Consider the following 17,689-nt stretch of genomic DNA (forward strand, 5'->3'; position numbering starts at 1 on the left):
AATTATCTAGCAATATATGTAGTATTTTAACTGGGATTCTCAACTAAAAGTATAGAATAAACAAATGGACACTTTGCTCTTTTTATCTATATTCTTTCTAGCAAACAAGTCTAGCAGCTTAAGTAGCAAGGCTACAGTCAACGCTGCAATTCAATCCTAGTTTTAGAACAGAGTTGCCTTAAGCAGGACCTATCCCAGCCTGGTGGGCAACCAGGCTTCACTTGCCCCCCCACCAGGCGAACTGTCATTTGTTTATTTTAAATGTGTTTTTTATATACCAGTAACAGTAACAGTGAAGACAGATTAAGCTGCATTTACGGTTGATGTGGTGAACTGGGCACGAGGACTATGCGCCGATTGCACCGTCCAGAACCTACCCGTGGATCTCTCACACTATTAATTCCAAACTATGATGCCATTTAACACAAAAATCATGCTTAATAGTCATATTCCTTTAGTTTCTATAACTAATTTCCAAACAGTTGAATTTGTCTCTCTTTTAAGTGGAGTAAACAGTTTTTACCTTTATTCAACCAGCTGACCAGCGGTGTGCGTCAAGAAGAGGTGGAGGGGCAGAACAGTATTACTTCATTTGCCAAAAAGCTATAAAAAAAAAACTTCAATTCCACTGCCGCTCTTGTATCTCACAAAAGTGACTAAACCAGTGATTCAAAGAAACACGCTCTTCTGGGCTTATACTGATTTTTTTTTCTTTTTACTGCCTGACCTGCCGATTATCACTTTGACATTTCTTTTTTTCATGGCTAAAGCACCTAAAAATGTACAGCAAGTTCCTTCATGGGAAAAGAAAGTTTTAAACTCCAGCAAATGCAGGATTATCCCAATATACTAACCAACCTACCGTAATCTTTATCAGATCATTATTACACTAATATATGTATATGGAAGTACATATTGCTGGTTGATGTCCATATAAATCAAAGATGACAGGAGTTTTTATTTTCGATGTATTCAACAGGCGGATTTCTACTATTACTTTAGCACTTTAAAACAAAAGAAATTGTGACAAAGTCCTGTACAGACGAAAATTAATAAACGTTCAAAATATGAAAAGGACAAAACAAAAGACAACAATAGAAGCAATAAAATGCTATAGAGGAAGAGCAAGAGTCACAATGTTTGTTAAATGCCAAAGGATAGAAATGTGCTTTAAGAAGAGTTTTAAAAGTGGACAGTAAATACTTAAAGACTTACATAAGTACCAATCTATACCTTAAGTACTGGTGTATTGCATATGTGAATCACAGATGGCATCACAGGACACTGACAGAGTCCCAGGTGCGCTACAGCAGAGTCCCACTACAGACACCCACACCTTCCTCCACTCATCTGCATCTATTTTTGACCCAGAAAGCCTCCGACCCTTGACAACAGCGCGGTGTTCAGTGCTCTTCTGCTCTCAGTTCGTTAGCCCATTTCATTCGTTGTAATTCACTTAGACTTCTATATAAGGACGACCTGCGGCTTCATGCCGCTGGCACAGAGACGGCACGGTGAACAAAAAAAGAGGAAAGGAAGAAAGAGAGGGTGTCCATCACTCACGTGCCTCTGATAAATCACAACCCTGCTCCGCATGATGTCTCTCCACCTCCCTCATCCCCCCCAATTTTAAATTTAGCCTCGTCTATCTGTTGTATCCAGTAATTTTCTAGACGTCTGATGACACATCAGCATGAGCTGTGCCATGGCCTATAAAAGCAGCATGTTGATTTCTTTGCATAAATTAAAAGGCATACATCAAAATGCCCCATTAGGTTAGGCATCTCTCTGTGCCCGGACTCTTTAATGTGTCTGGTCTGCGCTGTCACTACGTCCTAGCGAGGCCTCGTAGTCTGACCGAGTTTGACACCCGCGGTCTATATGATCAACGTCAACAGGACATGTCCAGGGGCTTTGTCTTACTCAGCCTTTATGAGCAAGACTTTTTCTGCACTGCTCGCATGACTTTTGAGGGGAAAACAGTGCAAAGGAGAGAATGAGCATAGCTAATCCTTGCCATAATGACAGAATAATTAGCCTGCGTTAGGCTAAGTAATGAGCTGTAATTATATCATTTATTCTGTGTTGAGAAAATGTGATATAAAGGCTGCACAATGAAAGAGGAAGAATTGAGCTCAGTGGGAAGTAGGAAGAAGCATGTGTAAGAGCTCAGGCTCTTTCTATTGATTGATCCAAACATCAAACGAACCACTAGAGTAATGGGGAAGAGAGGGGGGAGTGAAGGACAGCTAAAAGCTATTTGGAGCCTTCACTGCATAAAAGACTTGACCTGTTCCACGCAGCCTACATATCAAAACCATCAAACAGCAATCAATAGACCAAAGCGGTCAACTCAACAAACCGTCACCCTACTAAAACATCAAACCCCCAGCCCGAGCGTCGGATGATAGGCTACACTCGGCTTATCCATTACCATCAGATAAAGAGGAGATAAAACACAGAGCCTAATCCTTTCATGTGTCGTGACAGCCACAGCAGCCTACGAGGCATTCCTTCAGTCTGGCTCTCAAATAGTTTTATGGCGGAAGGCAGCCATTCAGCCAGCCAGCCAGTCAAGGCTGTTCTGGTCTGTTTGTCTTATTTCACAGTTTACACGCTGTTTTATAGGTGGTTATTATGGTCGCCATGGTGATACCATACGTTTTTATGGTCTTTTGGTCTGAGGGCAGAGAGTGTAATAAATGAAAGAAGAAAAAAGGAAAAGGGAAAAAAAAAAACACATGAAAACAAAAGCCTCGCAAAACACACTCCTGCTGTGGAAAGGTCTTGCGTACCTCCTTTCCTCCCTAGCTCTTTATCAGTCTCGCCAAATACCCATCTCCCCACTTTCTGCTTCATGTGAAACATGGATAGGCCCACAGATTTGTCCTCTCATTCCACATCTGGAGCTGATCAGAGGGCCTCCTGGAAGTTGAGGCCTCCGGGCCTATTAATAACCGTACCGCTGAACTCAGGGTCAGACAGCAGTCAGCGGATGAGTCTGTGTCGACTAAACACACACAGTCAATTCCCCCTCCCCCTTACTCAAGAGGGCAACTCTCACTTTTGGGAGAGGAGATGGACGGCTACGCGGCTTAGCATTGAAAATCCAATTGAAAGACTTAGACGACAGATGATGTGCATTATTCAGCTCTGGATGAGGTACACAAGTTTTGCACAAAAACTGAAACTTCTTTGGTTGTTTTGGTTAAAAACTACTTTTTTTAAGTTGAAGAGACAGCTCATTTCACTTCTTGCCTTTCATTGTTCATTCCCCCTCCTACGTTTTGAGTATCTTAGTAGTTGTGGAGTAGGGGGAGAGGCATACTAGCCCTGATAAACTAGGAATTTGAAGAGGCTCTCATGGGAACAAAAGGTTAAGAGCTGTGATTGAATATCCACTCACAAATTTATATCTTAATATTATGACGTTCTCGTATAAAACAATAATTATTGCCACTTAATTGATCTCTGCTAAAAAAGAAATACAACTATTTTCCAACATACTACCCCAGTGCGATGCTTATCAGTTAGTTATAGATTCCCATGGATTGAAATATAATTTGCCACAGCACTGTTCGGCATCTCATTTATGTTTCGTTTTCACAACATGACTGTCTATTTTTCACATTGGGAAAGATTTCCAAACATGCAAATTTGTCTTTTCTTTTGTCCATAACCAAGAGAAAGCTGTTGTAGCCCTCAAATAAACTTGCAATCAGATTAATCCTCAGAATGCCAAGAATGTCAGAAGACAAATGTGGTCTGCATTTTCAAGCTACTGACAAAAATTGGTTTATTTTTCTGTTTGGAGTATGATATTACTGAAAATCTAAATACAATAAACTTGATTTGTTGTTTCATAAATCAAGTTTGTGTTGTTTTATAAATCAAGGCAATGCATTTTTTTTTCTTGAAAATGTGTGCTTATATTTGTTCCAATAGAACGTTTATGACAAACGAGCAAATTAAATATGCTAAAATAGTTGTAATTTGTTCAAATTGATGGTGTATGCGCATATTGCAGGAGTTGCTACATTCTCAGTAGGATATTTTCATCACTTCCTGAATTGGTAGTCAACCAACATGGGGCATGGTAAGGTAAAAGAAACTGGTATTCAGTCTAAAATCTTGTGATGTATTTTTCCCCTTACAATAACGTCTCAAACAAGTTCAAGTTCAAGTAGGCTAGACCTACTAAACACAAGACAGATGGTGAAGTCATCATCTGTTCCTGGTAAAGGTTAGGTCTGTCAGACAGCCCAGGTCATGCTGAGGCCGTAAGGGTCACGCCACCTCTGAACCGTGGCTCCAGTCTGACAGCTGCATAGCCCAAAGGTTAGCGGGGGGAGGTTAGTGGCGTCTCGTGGTGCTCAATGAATTTAACAGCTATTGGGCAACATTTGTACTGAATTTCCCACGTTTCATTAGACAATGTTGGGGATCAATTTGAGTTTAAACGTCATTGTAGTCCTACGTGATGACAATAGCTGGATTCAAGCACTTACCATCAACATCGTGCCAGCTGTGAAAAATGTAGGCTCCTCCAAATGGCTGCAGTAAATATACACATAAGCAGTTTGAGGTATTTTTCAACAGTTGCTAAAAAAGATTTTCCTCACTTCAGCAAAGTTTTCCCAACATAACTACAAAGCAAAAAAAAAAGTCAGCCAAGACCATACCCAACGCAGAGGACGATCTGGAAAGTAAAACCCACCTCCCCGCCCCATCTGACACAAATATGCACCTGTGAATACAGGGTAGTTGAATCATCATAATCGGTGGTAGTTTTCTGCTGAGCCTAGCCAGCAATGTGTGTTATTTTTAGAGGGCTGACACAGAAGCAAGCCACCCATTTACTATGTGAGAGGCCAGAGCAACCGTTGCATATCTGGTGTAAAACTACTGAAATGAGGACACCGGGCTCAGTACAACTAAAAAGATAGAGATTGAGATTACCAAACTCCACAAAAAAAAAAAAAAAGAGTAAATCACAAATAAGACTAGCTCACTTTGGTGTTCTCTGGGAACTGTTGCTGTTTCTATGCCTTATGACCACAAAAAATATATGTTAAACTAACACATTTTTGTTTGCATTGAACAGAATCGGATAACGGAACTGCTCAAAAGACTAAGAGCAACTGAGAAGAAAAGTTGAAAGACTTATCGGAACAGACTGACGGATCGGCCCTTAGGGCTGACTATGGATCCAGCAACTAAAGTCATGATTGACACTGAAAATTACACAGAGTGAGCTATTAGCAGATAGCAAGGCGTATCATAATTCAATCCCTACACCATCAAAGTGCACCAATATCATAATTCAATACTAGGAACCATTAGGCTGCTCCACACCAATATCATAATTCAATCCTGAGGCCATCAGCGCTTGCCAATATCATAATTCAATACTTGGACCATTAGGACACGCCAATAGGCCTATTAGAATTCAATACCTATGGTCAATGATCTAACAGTACACTGATACTGGAGTCATGGGTTGACATGGGATAAGCCCTCCACATAGGGCCACTCAGACCCTTTTAGCCCAGCTACACCGTGATAACTAGGAGATAAACAACACTAAAATTAGGTACCAATAGATTGGCTTTAGATGCTGAAGGCCGCAGAGTATTTGGTAGAGAAACAACTTTCACTATGTGCTTCAACACTAACGCTACATATGGAGGACAAAGTGCTACAAAACTATAAATCTGCTCCGTAAGCCTTCTAAAAAAAGATTCTCGTCAAATGAATATTCACCTTAGGCGTCATCAGACGTACCCTGATAAAGTCAGACTATTTCCTGTCCTGCACGACTGCATCTGCTTGAGTTTACCCCGTCGACGTCTTGCTCAACACCTCATATGATGACAATTATAATCACCATCAGTTGGGCTGAGTCATAAGAAATCTGAGCCTTAAGAAACAATCAGGTTTTTGAAGGTAGGATTTGCCAAGCTATTTTTTTCCTCCACCCATTTTCAACAAATCGACTTATGTCACAATTTTGCATTCGATCTTTATGAAGCGCAAAATGAATCTGAAAATAAAGTTTTTTGTAACACTTGAAATACAAGTTAATTCAATGCTTCAGTATTTTGAAACGTTAGTGATGATTCATCTGTGGCGGTAATGCTGTAGATCCTTGTTTTCACTGGGATTCAACACTAATACCTGTATCAAGCAACCCGTAGCTCTACTTCCCTTTTAGAGTCTTTTTTTTTTTTTTTTTTTTACATTTGACTATTGAATGGTTAGTTTACACATATCAGCAGCAGGTCAGACTTTACAAAAAACTTGAAATCAGTCTCTGGAAGTAAATGCCTCATAAGTGCATCGCTGCAAAACAGGACGTATTTTACTGACTAATGAACTTCTCGTAATTTGATAACACAAAGGCAGAAAAATGTCAAAAGGCAATTTCTCTCTAACAAGAGTTCTTTTATCTAACTTTTCCTTAAAACATTAGGTACAACACATCACTCTGGCTTTTAAAAAGCTTGAAACAGAAATTATTTTCAAACCTTTATCTGATAATAGTAGGTCTAAGACATTGTTGGTACATAAAATGATAGTTTTAGAAAGAGAAGCGCTTCAGATCTGAAAGGTAGAAAGGCCTAATCGTTTAAAGAACATGGTGTATATTCATCAGTCTGCACTTCTGAGAACTTAGAATCCATCTTGCTCTTAGCTGCAGACATCTGTTTTAACAGTGTTGTCATCAAATAGCTTTTCCAAATAACAAAAAAGGTAATCAAGAAATATTGGCAAAGACATTGCCACTGTTCTTTCTATTCTTACGCTACACTTTCCCTTATGAACTTATGAACTTTTGGCTAACTTCTTGCACTCAGTAACACACCACAAGTGTAGATTTCAACTCTAAAGGAGAACTAGCTTCAGCAATGCATGAATACAGAGCAGCACAGTAATGTATGCTATGCCTCTGTCATGAGACACTGTGAAACTCTATGATGCTGTAGGTGAGGGAGACTCCAAGTGGGTCTGGAAATAAAGCCTGCCACTTGGAATTAGGCCTTAGAAAACTGCCCTCCTCCCTCCGCTCTTGTTGCTGGCTAGTCGAGGAGGAGGAGAGGTTCATCAGTGGGAGTTTGATATTTAAAGTTACGGAGCGAAATACCTACAGGTCAGGAATTTTGATCGACTACAGCCACATTTTAGTGAACAAAAAAAGTGAATGAGAACAAGTGAGCTGAATTGTAGCTTTATTTTCACCTACTTGCTCGCTTGTGATCCCAGCAAACAGACAGAAGTCTATAAAGAGTTACAACAGATGTTATTGATTTTACTGATACAGCAATTGCCAAAATATTATTTAACACACTTTGTCAAACTACTGAAACATCTAGCATTCAGATTTCTGTAGGGATTTGTATTTATTTAATGAGAGAAACAGTTGCTTGTGATCAAATATTACTACAACTACTACTAACTACTACATGAGTTATTCAACAGTAAATACTGTGGAGGGGCGTTGTACCTTAGAAAAATGGGTGGAAACATGTATTTATGTTTAAGCAACTATTGAAAAAAAATCCAAATTAAAAAGACAATGTGCTAAGAAATGACATTGTGATCACAGCCAGCCTTTTTCATTTTCATTATAACCCCTCAAAGCAGGGCAGGCCCAAGCCTCCATGGGGCCCTTTAGTTCTGCTAACAATGTGGACTGGCTGCAATCAGCAGCCCGATCATTAGATTATTCACACACCTGCTATAAACTTATTACATCTCTGGCAGTGCCATTTACATTTTATACATGTATAATAAGATGCATTTATTGGCCAACTGATTTATGGACCAGTTGATTTCTGGGTGCCGATTTTCTTAATTTTGGGGGATCGTGATCGGCCGATACTTATATGTGAAGCTGATCTTATCCCCTGATCTTATCTTCGTCAGCAGAAAGGTTTAAAAATCAGTCTCTGTCCTCTTCTGCTCTGCAGTGAGAGGTTTGCCTGACAGACCGGCCCATCAGGTCAGATATGAACCTTTACAGTTAACAATATTCATCCCACTGTTGAGACATTAATTTGCTAACTTAACTTCTGACCGGAGTTTTAGGCGTTTGGATGCGCTCAGCGCATTGCTCAGTAGCTCATGTTACCAGCGAAACGTGCCATACCTACCGCGACCACCAGGGCCCCCCCCAGAGCAATTTATTCATTTCTATTTATCAATAAAATAATAAGTTCTACATACATTATCTAGCATGTAATCGTAAAAACAAATCACTTTATAGTGAAATTGTGTGTTTTTGATATTAGAATGACAGAAATTATTAGTAAAAAGAACAAAATTTAAAAATCAGCTCCACTGAGGGGATCCCCTAGTGGAGGATCTGCTTAGTTTGCTTGTGCCTTGGGCCGGCCCTGCCTCAAAGTATTAACCGATGTATTACTTTGTTGTCATTTTAGAGTTTTCTTGACAATTTTCAACACTGGTATGTTACTAGAGATCCATCAGTCAGTGGTCAGAATCAGTTTTCCCTGTCTGCACTCATCCAGCCAGCCCCATCCTGTTTTTGATCATTTTGAAATCTGCTTCTGATTTTCGAAATAAAAACCAGATACAGTTGAGGGACATATAATTTGGTGAATAAAGAGGAACAACCTTGTTTTCTCTGAGACTTAAAACCGCTACTATCAAAGAACAGGAAGTACCTTATTTCTTACTTTTACAAACATATCGGGATTCAGTCCAAATTGGAATTGGCGGTTCTGGCCACAAAGACGACCGGAAATCGCTATTGGCCAGGAAACATGTGACTGCTGCATCCCTAGCTAATTACGTTATCTTTCATCTGAGCTTTTTGCAGCTATGGAAAGCTCTTTACAATATTCAGACAAGACAGAGCAAAGTTACAGTTCTGATGACTGATTAAAGTACTTTTGAACTCAGTGAAATATTTTTCAAAAACATTTAATCGATTGGTTCTTTTCCTACATTATTTGCAGCTTGGGCAGACGAAGCAGGAACTTCTCAGAAATGGAACCAAAGTGAGAAGTTTTTCAGGACAGCCTCTACCTAGAAACACTGGGCAATGTGGTAAACATGAAGTGTTTTTTTTTTTTTTTCCTTTGCCCTCTTCTCCATGAGCATCCCTGACGCCTTCACAGTACAACCTCACAGACAGAGGACAAAGACCCTCCGAGAGCGGGCCCAAGGACAGACTGGAGACCTGACATGCACTTGTTCTTTTTTTTTTTTTTTTTTTTTTTTTTTTTTTTTTTTTCTGACTCATGCTTAGTCGCTCAGCACCACACAGTGAAACTTCAGTCCCGATGCCAGGTTCTGTCACTGGGCAGAGCAGCGAGTTGGCTACGGTGAAACCATGACGTGATGCCCCACAACCCCCCACTGTCCCTCGGTGCTCCCCCGGCCTGTGCAGCAACAAGAGGGGTAAAAATATCCCGCCAGTGGGTTCAGACGACCAGCTCATAAATTAACACTAAAACTCCTGCAGACAACAGCGAGCCAGTCGTTGAGAGATTTATACCACTCGGGTTGCCACCGGCCGCAGCTCCGGGCTCAGTTTACAAAACCCTTTTCCTAAATTTACCCATTAGGAGGTGGTGAATTAAGAACAACGTCCGGATCAATTTCGCCCTTCAAGTTGCCATTTACCTTCGCGCTAAAGCGCCGGACTATTTTACCTTTTTTCCCCCCGTCAAAATGGCATCTGGGGTGCGTTTTTCTATCTGAGGTGCGTTTTTCTATCTGGGGCGCGTTTTTCTATCTGGGGTGCATTTTTCTTCTTTTTTTTTTTCCTAGGGAAATATTACGAGGTGAGACGTGGGGTTCTTAGGCCTAAACTGGGATTTGCATGTAACTGAGCAGTCTGTTCTTAATTTTCTCAACTTGCAGGAAAAATAAATAAATAAAAAAATTACAAGCTATAGGTCCGGGCACAGCTATTCACCCGCGTCTTATTAAGGAGCGTCTGTAATAAAGAGTCATTTCTCAAGCAGACATGCGACATTCCGGCGAACCGCTCGACTAGGTCTCAAAAAATACACAGACAGAAAAGAGGAGGAAAAGAGAAAGAAGAAAAAAAACAAAAGGAGCAAAGAGTGATGATCCCCCTCCCCTCTAAAGAAACTCAACTCTGTAATGGACAGAGAGGGATTACAGACGTTAAAACCTCCTCCATCTGTAATTCACTGTCACCCTGCCATCATCTCTGAATCACTGATCCACTCTGCAAGTGTGCAAGACCTTGCTAAAAGCCTCACAGTTGCACCCATTTGTGTTTGTAGTGGTGGTTGGTGGAGGGGGAGAAGAAGAAGAAAAAAAAAGTCATGCAGAGACAACATAACAGCTTACTGTGCTGTTTCAAACCACTCTCTGTCCTCTAACAACCACCTAGCTCGTTTTCCCACACAGGGAATGGGACATACTGATCAAATAAGATTTTAATGAACATCAGCATTTGGAGCGAGGAACAGACGCCACAACTGCTTAAAGCTACTGACATCCCGGCTGGGGTTGGAGTTTCATCTTCAAATAGGGAAAACAAGAAAGAAAACATTCCTGAAAGGGAAAACAGGCGATGTGTTGTGTGTGTGCGTGCGCGCGCGTGTGGTCCCGTCTCGTTCGTCGGAAAAGACGCGAGACGAGGAGTCGACCTGGCTGACGAGGCTGTGCGTTGGTTCTGATCATATCATGCCAGCCACATATTAGCCTTAAAAATAATAATAAAAAAACGGGAGAAAAAATGAGGGGGATAAGAAGAAAAGGTTGTTCTCTGAAGGCTTTCCTCTAGGAGCCTCTCGGTGGGAGGGAGAGTAAATAAGATGTCATCAATAATAGAAAGTGAATGTTCTGAGCGGTTCTGCACGCTCACACACACACGCGCGCGCACAGACACACACACACGGCGCACCAGCTCCGGCTGATTCCTATCCTGCAGACAGGCCTGCCAACCGCCAGCCCCCCCTTTTTTTTTTTTTTTCTTTTTGCACACGCTCAGATTCACTGTCCTGACTAATCGCTTGTGATAGGGGCCTTTGCCATAATTACCCAGGGCTTTATCGCAAACTTATGCGATGCATTTTTTATGTCCTGGCTGCTGGCAGTGCCTCCACTGTCCATGCTGACTGTCAATCTATGAAAAAAAACAAAACAAAAACATAACAACACAACAACAGATCCCAGACCAGCTCTCTCAGACACACACATATAGTAGTTCAGACAGGGCAAAATAGGTGAGAGCAGGGTGAAGGGCCAGAAAGAGGAGGGAAAAAAATGGAGGAGGAAAAAAAAAAAAAAAGAAAAGGAAGGGAGGGGGAGGAGAGGAAGTCAAGGATGTTGGGAGGGGGAGGAGGGGTGATGCACGGCGGAGATGCAATGATCAGCCTTTTCCTAGTCGTCTGACTAGTCGGCTGAGATGGTGGCCGATTCCGATCTTTTCACGGCGACGATAAAAACAGAAAACCTGCTGCAGGTTCTCTGACAGGTTGTACCTTAAAATCAGACAGAATTAAAAAAAATTAAAAAGTAACATTGCCCTCATTTATGCCTCCCACTTGGTTGTGCATTTACAGACCAAAGTAAAAAGTTTGGGATTTTTTGGCAGACTCAAAGCATTTTGAATGAAAAAAGAAAGTCTTTTTTCATTATGAAGGGGAAATTGGGCTATTAAAAGCAATGGTTTCATCAATGTGACTATTTGGTGCAAGTCATCAATTTATCAATAAAGTAACTAGTTTTTCTCTCCTGCATTGTGTAAATCGGCACTGTTGAGAACGGCAGAAAGTTGATAAAACACGCGTTTCGAGGAAGGAGTTTGTGAAACTAGGCGAAGGTAAGCGAATGTTGCCTTCAAGCAAGTTAGGCAGTACTTTTGAAATTCGAACAAAAACAAAGAATTACAAGGTTACCAGGTAAGCATGATACCACAGGGTCTAATAGTCAACTCAACTGCTTCAGAACAAAAATAAATAAAAAAAACGTTCCAGGTTTAACAAATTCAATGTAGGCCAAACGAATCCTTCAAAATAAAACTCGCAAAAAATAGAACACAATTTCTATGCTTACTTAACAAATGGGTCTTTTAAGATCAAGACAAACATGAAAAATAAAGTATACAGACTAATTAACTGTACATTCAATTATTACACATCAGTAACAGATTCTCCGGTGGTGTGTGTGTGTGTGTGTGTGGGGGGGGTTTCAAAGAAGGGGTTTGCCCAGGGAGTCTTTCATGCAAGGACTGCCACTGTGTCTAATAGATAGTTAGTGAGGAAAGACAAGAGAAAGCTGTCTCAGTTTTTTTCTTCTTCTTCTTTTTTTTCTCCTTTTTTTTTTTTTACATAATGCATGAACAAGGGGGCAACGAGTAGGAGGACCAAACAGGATCAAATAAATAGGAGAAGTGAAGCCTTGATGATGTGGCATAAGTGTAACACAAAGCCCGCTGGGAAGACTTGCTCACTGTCCTTTTGTCTACCCAGTCATCAGGGCATCATGACCCAAATAAAAGTTTAAAAACCCAAAGCTTGTGCAGCCTTCAAAATAATGTATGAACAATCGGGGCTGCAGCCTACATAATGCGATCTTTATGTTAATGACGACGGGCAAGCGGGCAACTAATATTCATAAATGATGATTTGAAATTCAGCAACGCGTGTTAAATGCCACGGGAAAGAAAAAACACACACACACACACAACAGTGCCATTGTCTCGCGCGTCTTGTGATAGGTCAAACATGGTCTAATATATTCAGGCCCAATATGTTGTTGTTGTTGTTGTTTTTTTTTTTTTTTTTTCCTTCATATCCCCTTCGTGGAGCGCACAGGGTTTTTAGAGGATGAGGGAGGCACATTTTAAGGAGTTTACCGTAATTACAAGGTCAATCTGTCACATTTCTAACATTGGCGTTCTTAACTGTCCCGTCCTGTCCACTTCCACAGACGTGGCAATGTCTGTTTAAAAAAAAAAAAAAAAAAAAGAAAAAAAAAACTCACTGTGAAGTGTGAATGCCGACAGAACAGTGGGGGGCGGTGGGGTAGAGGGGGGGACCGAGTTCATCAAGCATAATCACCGAAACGACTTCCATGTAAACTGTTCCAAAAACCGTTAGCCGATAAGGTTGCTAAATGGCTCCGAAACTTACTAAAAATGTGTCAGCAAAACAGCATAAAAAGCCCAAAGAGCTCCCGTGGGGTCTCAACGGTCGGTGTCACCACAGCGCCACCGTGTAAATGAGTCGCGCTTATTTATTTTTTTCTCTCCCTCCCCACCCCCCTCCACAAATTATCCAACCTTACAGCGGCTAAAGCGTCGCGGCTAACTACGGCTACTAGTCGCTCCGGTAAAAGTTGAACACGCAATAAAGATAGCCAGCCGAGAGCTTCTTCTCCTTTCCCCCAAACGCCGAAGCCCCGCCGTTCGGCTTTTATTTCGGCGCACCCCCCCGCGGCGTCGCCCCGGCTTGCCCGGTTGCGGTGTCCGATCGATGTTGAATTGAACAAAGAGGATCAATTTCTGATCAGCGAAAGAGCCACTTTCATCAATGTGAGGAAGAGGTCCTGGATTCTCTTCCGAAACAACCTTACGAGGCGGCCGCCGAAATAAAAGCACAAAACGCAGCCCCCGGAGAGCGGCAAAGCGGCCGAAGAAGACGAGGGCCAGGCGGTTAAAAGGGAGGTTGAACTGACCTGTAGTTGTTGTAAGTCAAAGCGCTTCCAATATTGAAACATCGATCCTGCATTGGCCGCCATCTTGAGACATATTGAGACAGGAATGAGATGCTGATAGAGAGCGCGGGGGTTGGAGTTCAGTGGCGAGGACTGGGCTGCCGGAAGACCCGGACTGGATCGCAACCGCCGCTTGCTCCGGAGACAGCTGCTATGTGGAGTGGACTCAGCGCATGTGAATGTCTCCTTAATAACGCCATTATAATTGCTTAAATAGCATTTTATTAACGTTGAGAAATTACAGGTAAACAACCAAACTAGCACTTAATTACAGTGACTTTTGTTAAACTGAAATAAAAATGCGCAGGAATAAGTTTTGGTGTTTCCATTTGCTTCTCATTGGTATTTCCCAGAGCTCAATCCCTTTGAACTTTGTTACTTATGTTGTCACATTTAGAGCAAGTTTCAATATACTTGCTGATATCTACTTGGTAGACCATCTCTAAGTGATGCATGAATGTGAAGTAGAAGAAAAATGATACAATACTTTCAAAATGTAGCTGGTTTTAATTTAGAATCTCTAAATGCAACATCAAAAATTAAAAAAAGGGAGGGGGACCTTTGATTTAAGCATTTTAAGCATTCTATCTAAAAGAAAGTGTAGCTCAAAATGCCACCAGTGTACACATCATTGCCGTCTGGCTTCTGAAATGTAATCAATCGTGCATATTTTATTAATGTTTTTTTTTTCTTTGCCGTTGTAAACATTAACATACACATGATTGGAAGCAAAATGTACAAATTAAAGGAACCATTAATGAAGTTTGAGGTGAGCAGTGGTTTTGGAAGCCCCTACAATAAAATTCGGTTTAGGCTCCTACACATTTCACACTACATACCCTTTGTATAGTACTAACTGGGCATTTAGTACTTGTAACACGTGGATCATGTATGTTTTCGCCTTTGAAGGATATTTATATCCAGCATTGTTTTGTTCATTTTTATTACAGGTATTTTTGGAGATCATTTCACTTAACAGCTCTTTGCCTTTATTGTCTCTTTATGGCCATTTGGCTTTTCTTTATGGTCCTTTAGTGTCTCAGTTTTTCACGTTTAAATCTCTTTATAGTCATTTCAGTCTCTTCATTAATGACTTTTTCCAGTCAATCCGATTGTAGTTGTCTTTGTGTCTTTCTGGGATAATTGTTCCCCCAGATTTTGCCACACCACTTTTGCAAAGTTCAATATATTTTCAGGGGGATTGTATCGTGTAGACAAACAGTAGTTCATAACCATGAAGTGGAAGGAAAATGAAATAACTGTCCACTTCACAGTTATTTTCTACAATGTGTTGGTCTGTCACAAATAATTATGAAATAAGAAAAAAACATTATAGTCTGTGGTTGTGTGACAAAATGTGGAAATGTGAATGGAATCAAAATACTTTTAAACGGTTGATCCGAATAGATTTGGAAAAATTGGAAATTAGCAGGCTTTTTCTCAAAGAAACAAAAAAAAACAACATAAGATTTTCTTCAACAGAATCCCAATAAATATCACATTTAAGCTAAAACTAAATGTGACATTTAGTATTAGATTGGTCCTTTTTGGAAACAGCTGTTAGTCCCTGGTCTTCATCTCACATATACTGTATGTGCATTTAGCACAAATTCAACATAGTGCATCCTCACTGTAAGGGAATGGACCACAAAGACACCCACACACAAAACAGATCCATTAATCAAGCAATCCCAACAGGAAAGAGAACTGAGAAAGCAATTGTAATTTAGCCAGGAAACGCCAAATATAAATGTATGTACAGAGCTGGAAAGTATTCACAGCACTTTGCTGTTTCCACGTTTTGTCATGTTACAGCCTTATTCCAAATTTTACTAAATTAATCGCCTTCCTCAAAATGCTGTCCTCAAGTAGCCCATTGTGACAAATTAGAAAATGTCTTTTTAAGCTTCGCAAATTGTTGAAAACAAAAACATTTGGAAAGAATCACATTAACACAAGTATTCACAGCCTTTGGTGAATACTTTGTTGTTGAAGCTCAAATCGAGCCGTTTCCATTTATCATAATCTGAAATGTTGCTACACCTGTGGTAAATACAGTTGTTTGGATTTGACTCATACACACCTGTCTACAGCAGGTCAAGAGGTCAAACACCAAGCATAAAATCAATGTATTTGTTTGTACACCTCACAAATGATGTTGTCCTGAGGCAGAAGTCTGGGGAAGGATGCAGAAAAAGTTCAGCTGCGTTGAGGGTCCCAATGAGCTCCATCAGTGGTGAATGAATCCTCCTAAAGCTGGCCGGCCATTTAAACAGAGCAATCAGGGAGGAGACCAAGAACCCAACGGCCATGCTGTCAGAACTCCAGGGTTCCTCTGTGAAGAGAGGAAAACCTTCCAGATGGAGAACTGTCTCTGCAGCAGTCAGCCATGTATGGCGGAGCGGCTCCTTAATAAAAGGAGCATGGCAACCTGTCTGGAGTTTAGCAAAAGGGACCATGAGAAACAAAATCCTCCAGTCTGATGAGACAAAGATTGAACTCTTTGGCGGGAATGCCAGGCATCATGTCAGGAGGAAACTCCACTATTGCTACAGTGACGCAGGGTGGTGTTGGCATCATGCTGTGGGGATGTTTTGCAGCCACAGGAACTGGTAGACCAGTCAGGATAGAAGGAAAGATAAATACAGCAATTTCCAGAGGCGCTCTAGATGAAAACAGCCCGCAGAGCATCTTAACCTCAGACTGGAGTGATGGTTCATTCTTCAGCAGGGCAAAGGCCCAAAGCACACGAACCAGAGCTCAGAGATGATTACTGCCAGGAGGTGGATCGACACAACATTGAAAACAGCCTGTGCATACTTGTGTGAATGTGAATTTTTGGTTTTCTGTTTCAAATAAATTTTCAAAAACACTTAAAAACTTTTGCCCACGTTGTCATTATGAAATATGTGTGTGTGAATCTTGAGGGAAGAGACTACATTTTGGAATAAGGTTCCACAAAATGTGGACAAAGTGTATACATAAACATTTCTATATACATTTCTCATTCAATTCTAAAAATTTTAAAAATAGTGAAGAATAAAAACAGGTAGCCTATGATACGAACCATATCCTGCTCACATAATATAATTTAATAGCTTATAGACAATAAACAATCATAAAGAGGATGGTAAGGATAGTGATTTTAAATAAATAAACAAGAAACATACATTGCTGATTACTGATGAACAATGAATACCGCAAGGTAAACTGAACCGATGTCTTTAGCAGCATTTTCAAAGCATCCAACTAAAAATTCAATGTTGCAACTCATTGAAGCGTTTTCTCTTAAATAAGAAATAGTGCGCATGAGGGACAAGAAGGCTGGCTAATTCACAGCTGTAGCCACCGGGACGGACTTGAAGGCAACTTGAGAAATGTCGTCTTAAACATGTGATTTTCTGTGAGTACAGTGATTCAGCTAAGCCCTTTAAAAGCCAGGGATTCGACTACACGCATCAGTTTGTCCAATACTCTTGTTGCAGCAGGCCAGGCAGTGGTCAGACTGTCAGTGTGAATCCAGCTCCGCTGTTGAAGTGACCTTGAGCAGTCCACTGAACCCTGGCTGCCCCCGTCCACTGCCCCACACCCTCCCTCAGCCCCCCCACGGGGGGGCGTCACTCCTGCAGACCACGTCCTCTGACCCTCTCAGCGTGTCGGCGTGCCCAAGAGAAATATGTAAAGAATCTAATTACACCGCATAGTTTGCCCCGGATTCCTCAAACTGCTCTGTCTAATTCACCTTTAAAGCAAAACAAAAAACAAAACCACACCAGCAGCAGCAGCAGCAGCAGCAGCAGCCTCCACCGAGCCCGAGCCGAGCCGCTCCAGGTTTATCAAGGTGACACATCTGCTGCACACATTGTTTTCATTTTTAGCACTCTGTGGCTTCCCAAATTTAAACTTCCACGGCGCATGTGTGTCTGCGAGTGTGTCAGGGCCTGCAGTGTGGAAAATCCACGCC

General features: G+C 41.2%; 1 protein-coding gene across 4 annotated transcripts in view; it reads right to left on the reverse strand.

Annotated features, from left to right (window-relative positions):
- The window catches only part of cux1b (cut-like homeobox 1b), an 89,112-nt gene extending 75,261 nt beyond the window's left edge, over nucleotides 1–13,851 (reverse strand). For 2 of the 4 annotated variants that reach the window (XM_055045587.1, XM_055045586.1), the window contains exon 1: nucleotides 13,687–13,851. In XM_055045587.1, coding sequence (XP_054901562.1) covers nucleotides 13,687–13,749 — 63 coding nt within the window. In that variant the 5' untranslated portion in view covers nucleotides 13,750–13,851. The remainder of the gene's footprint in view (nucleotides 1–13,686) is intronic. The other 2 variants (XM_055045589.1, XM_055045588.1) reach the window with 2 other exon arrangements.
- Nucleotides 13,852–17,689: the final 3,838 nt, after the last annotated feature.

The sequence above is a fragment of the Poeciliopsis prolifica genome, unplaced genomic scaffold (assembly GCF_027474105.1).
Source record: "Poeciliopsis prolifica strain line A6 unplaced genomic scaffold, Auburn_PproV2 SCAFFOLD022, whole genome shotgun sequence".
Classification (NCBI taxonomy): domain Eukaryota; kingdom Metazoa; phylum Chordata; class Actinopteri; order Cyprinodontiformes; family Poeciliidae; genus Poeciliopsis; species Poeciliopsis prolifica.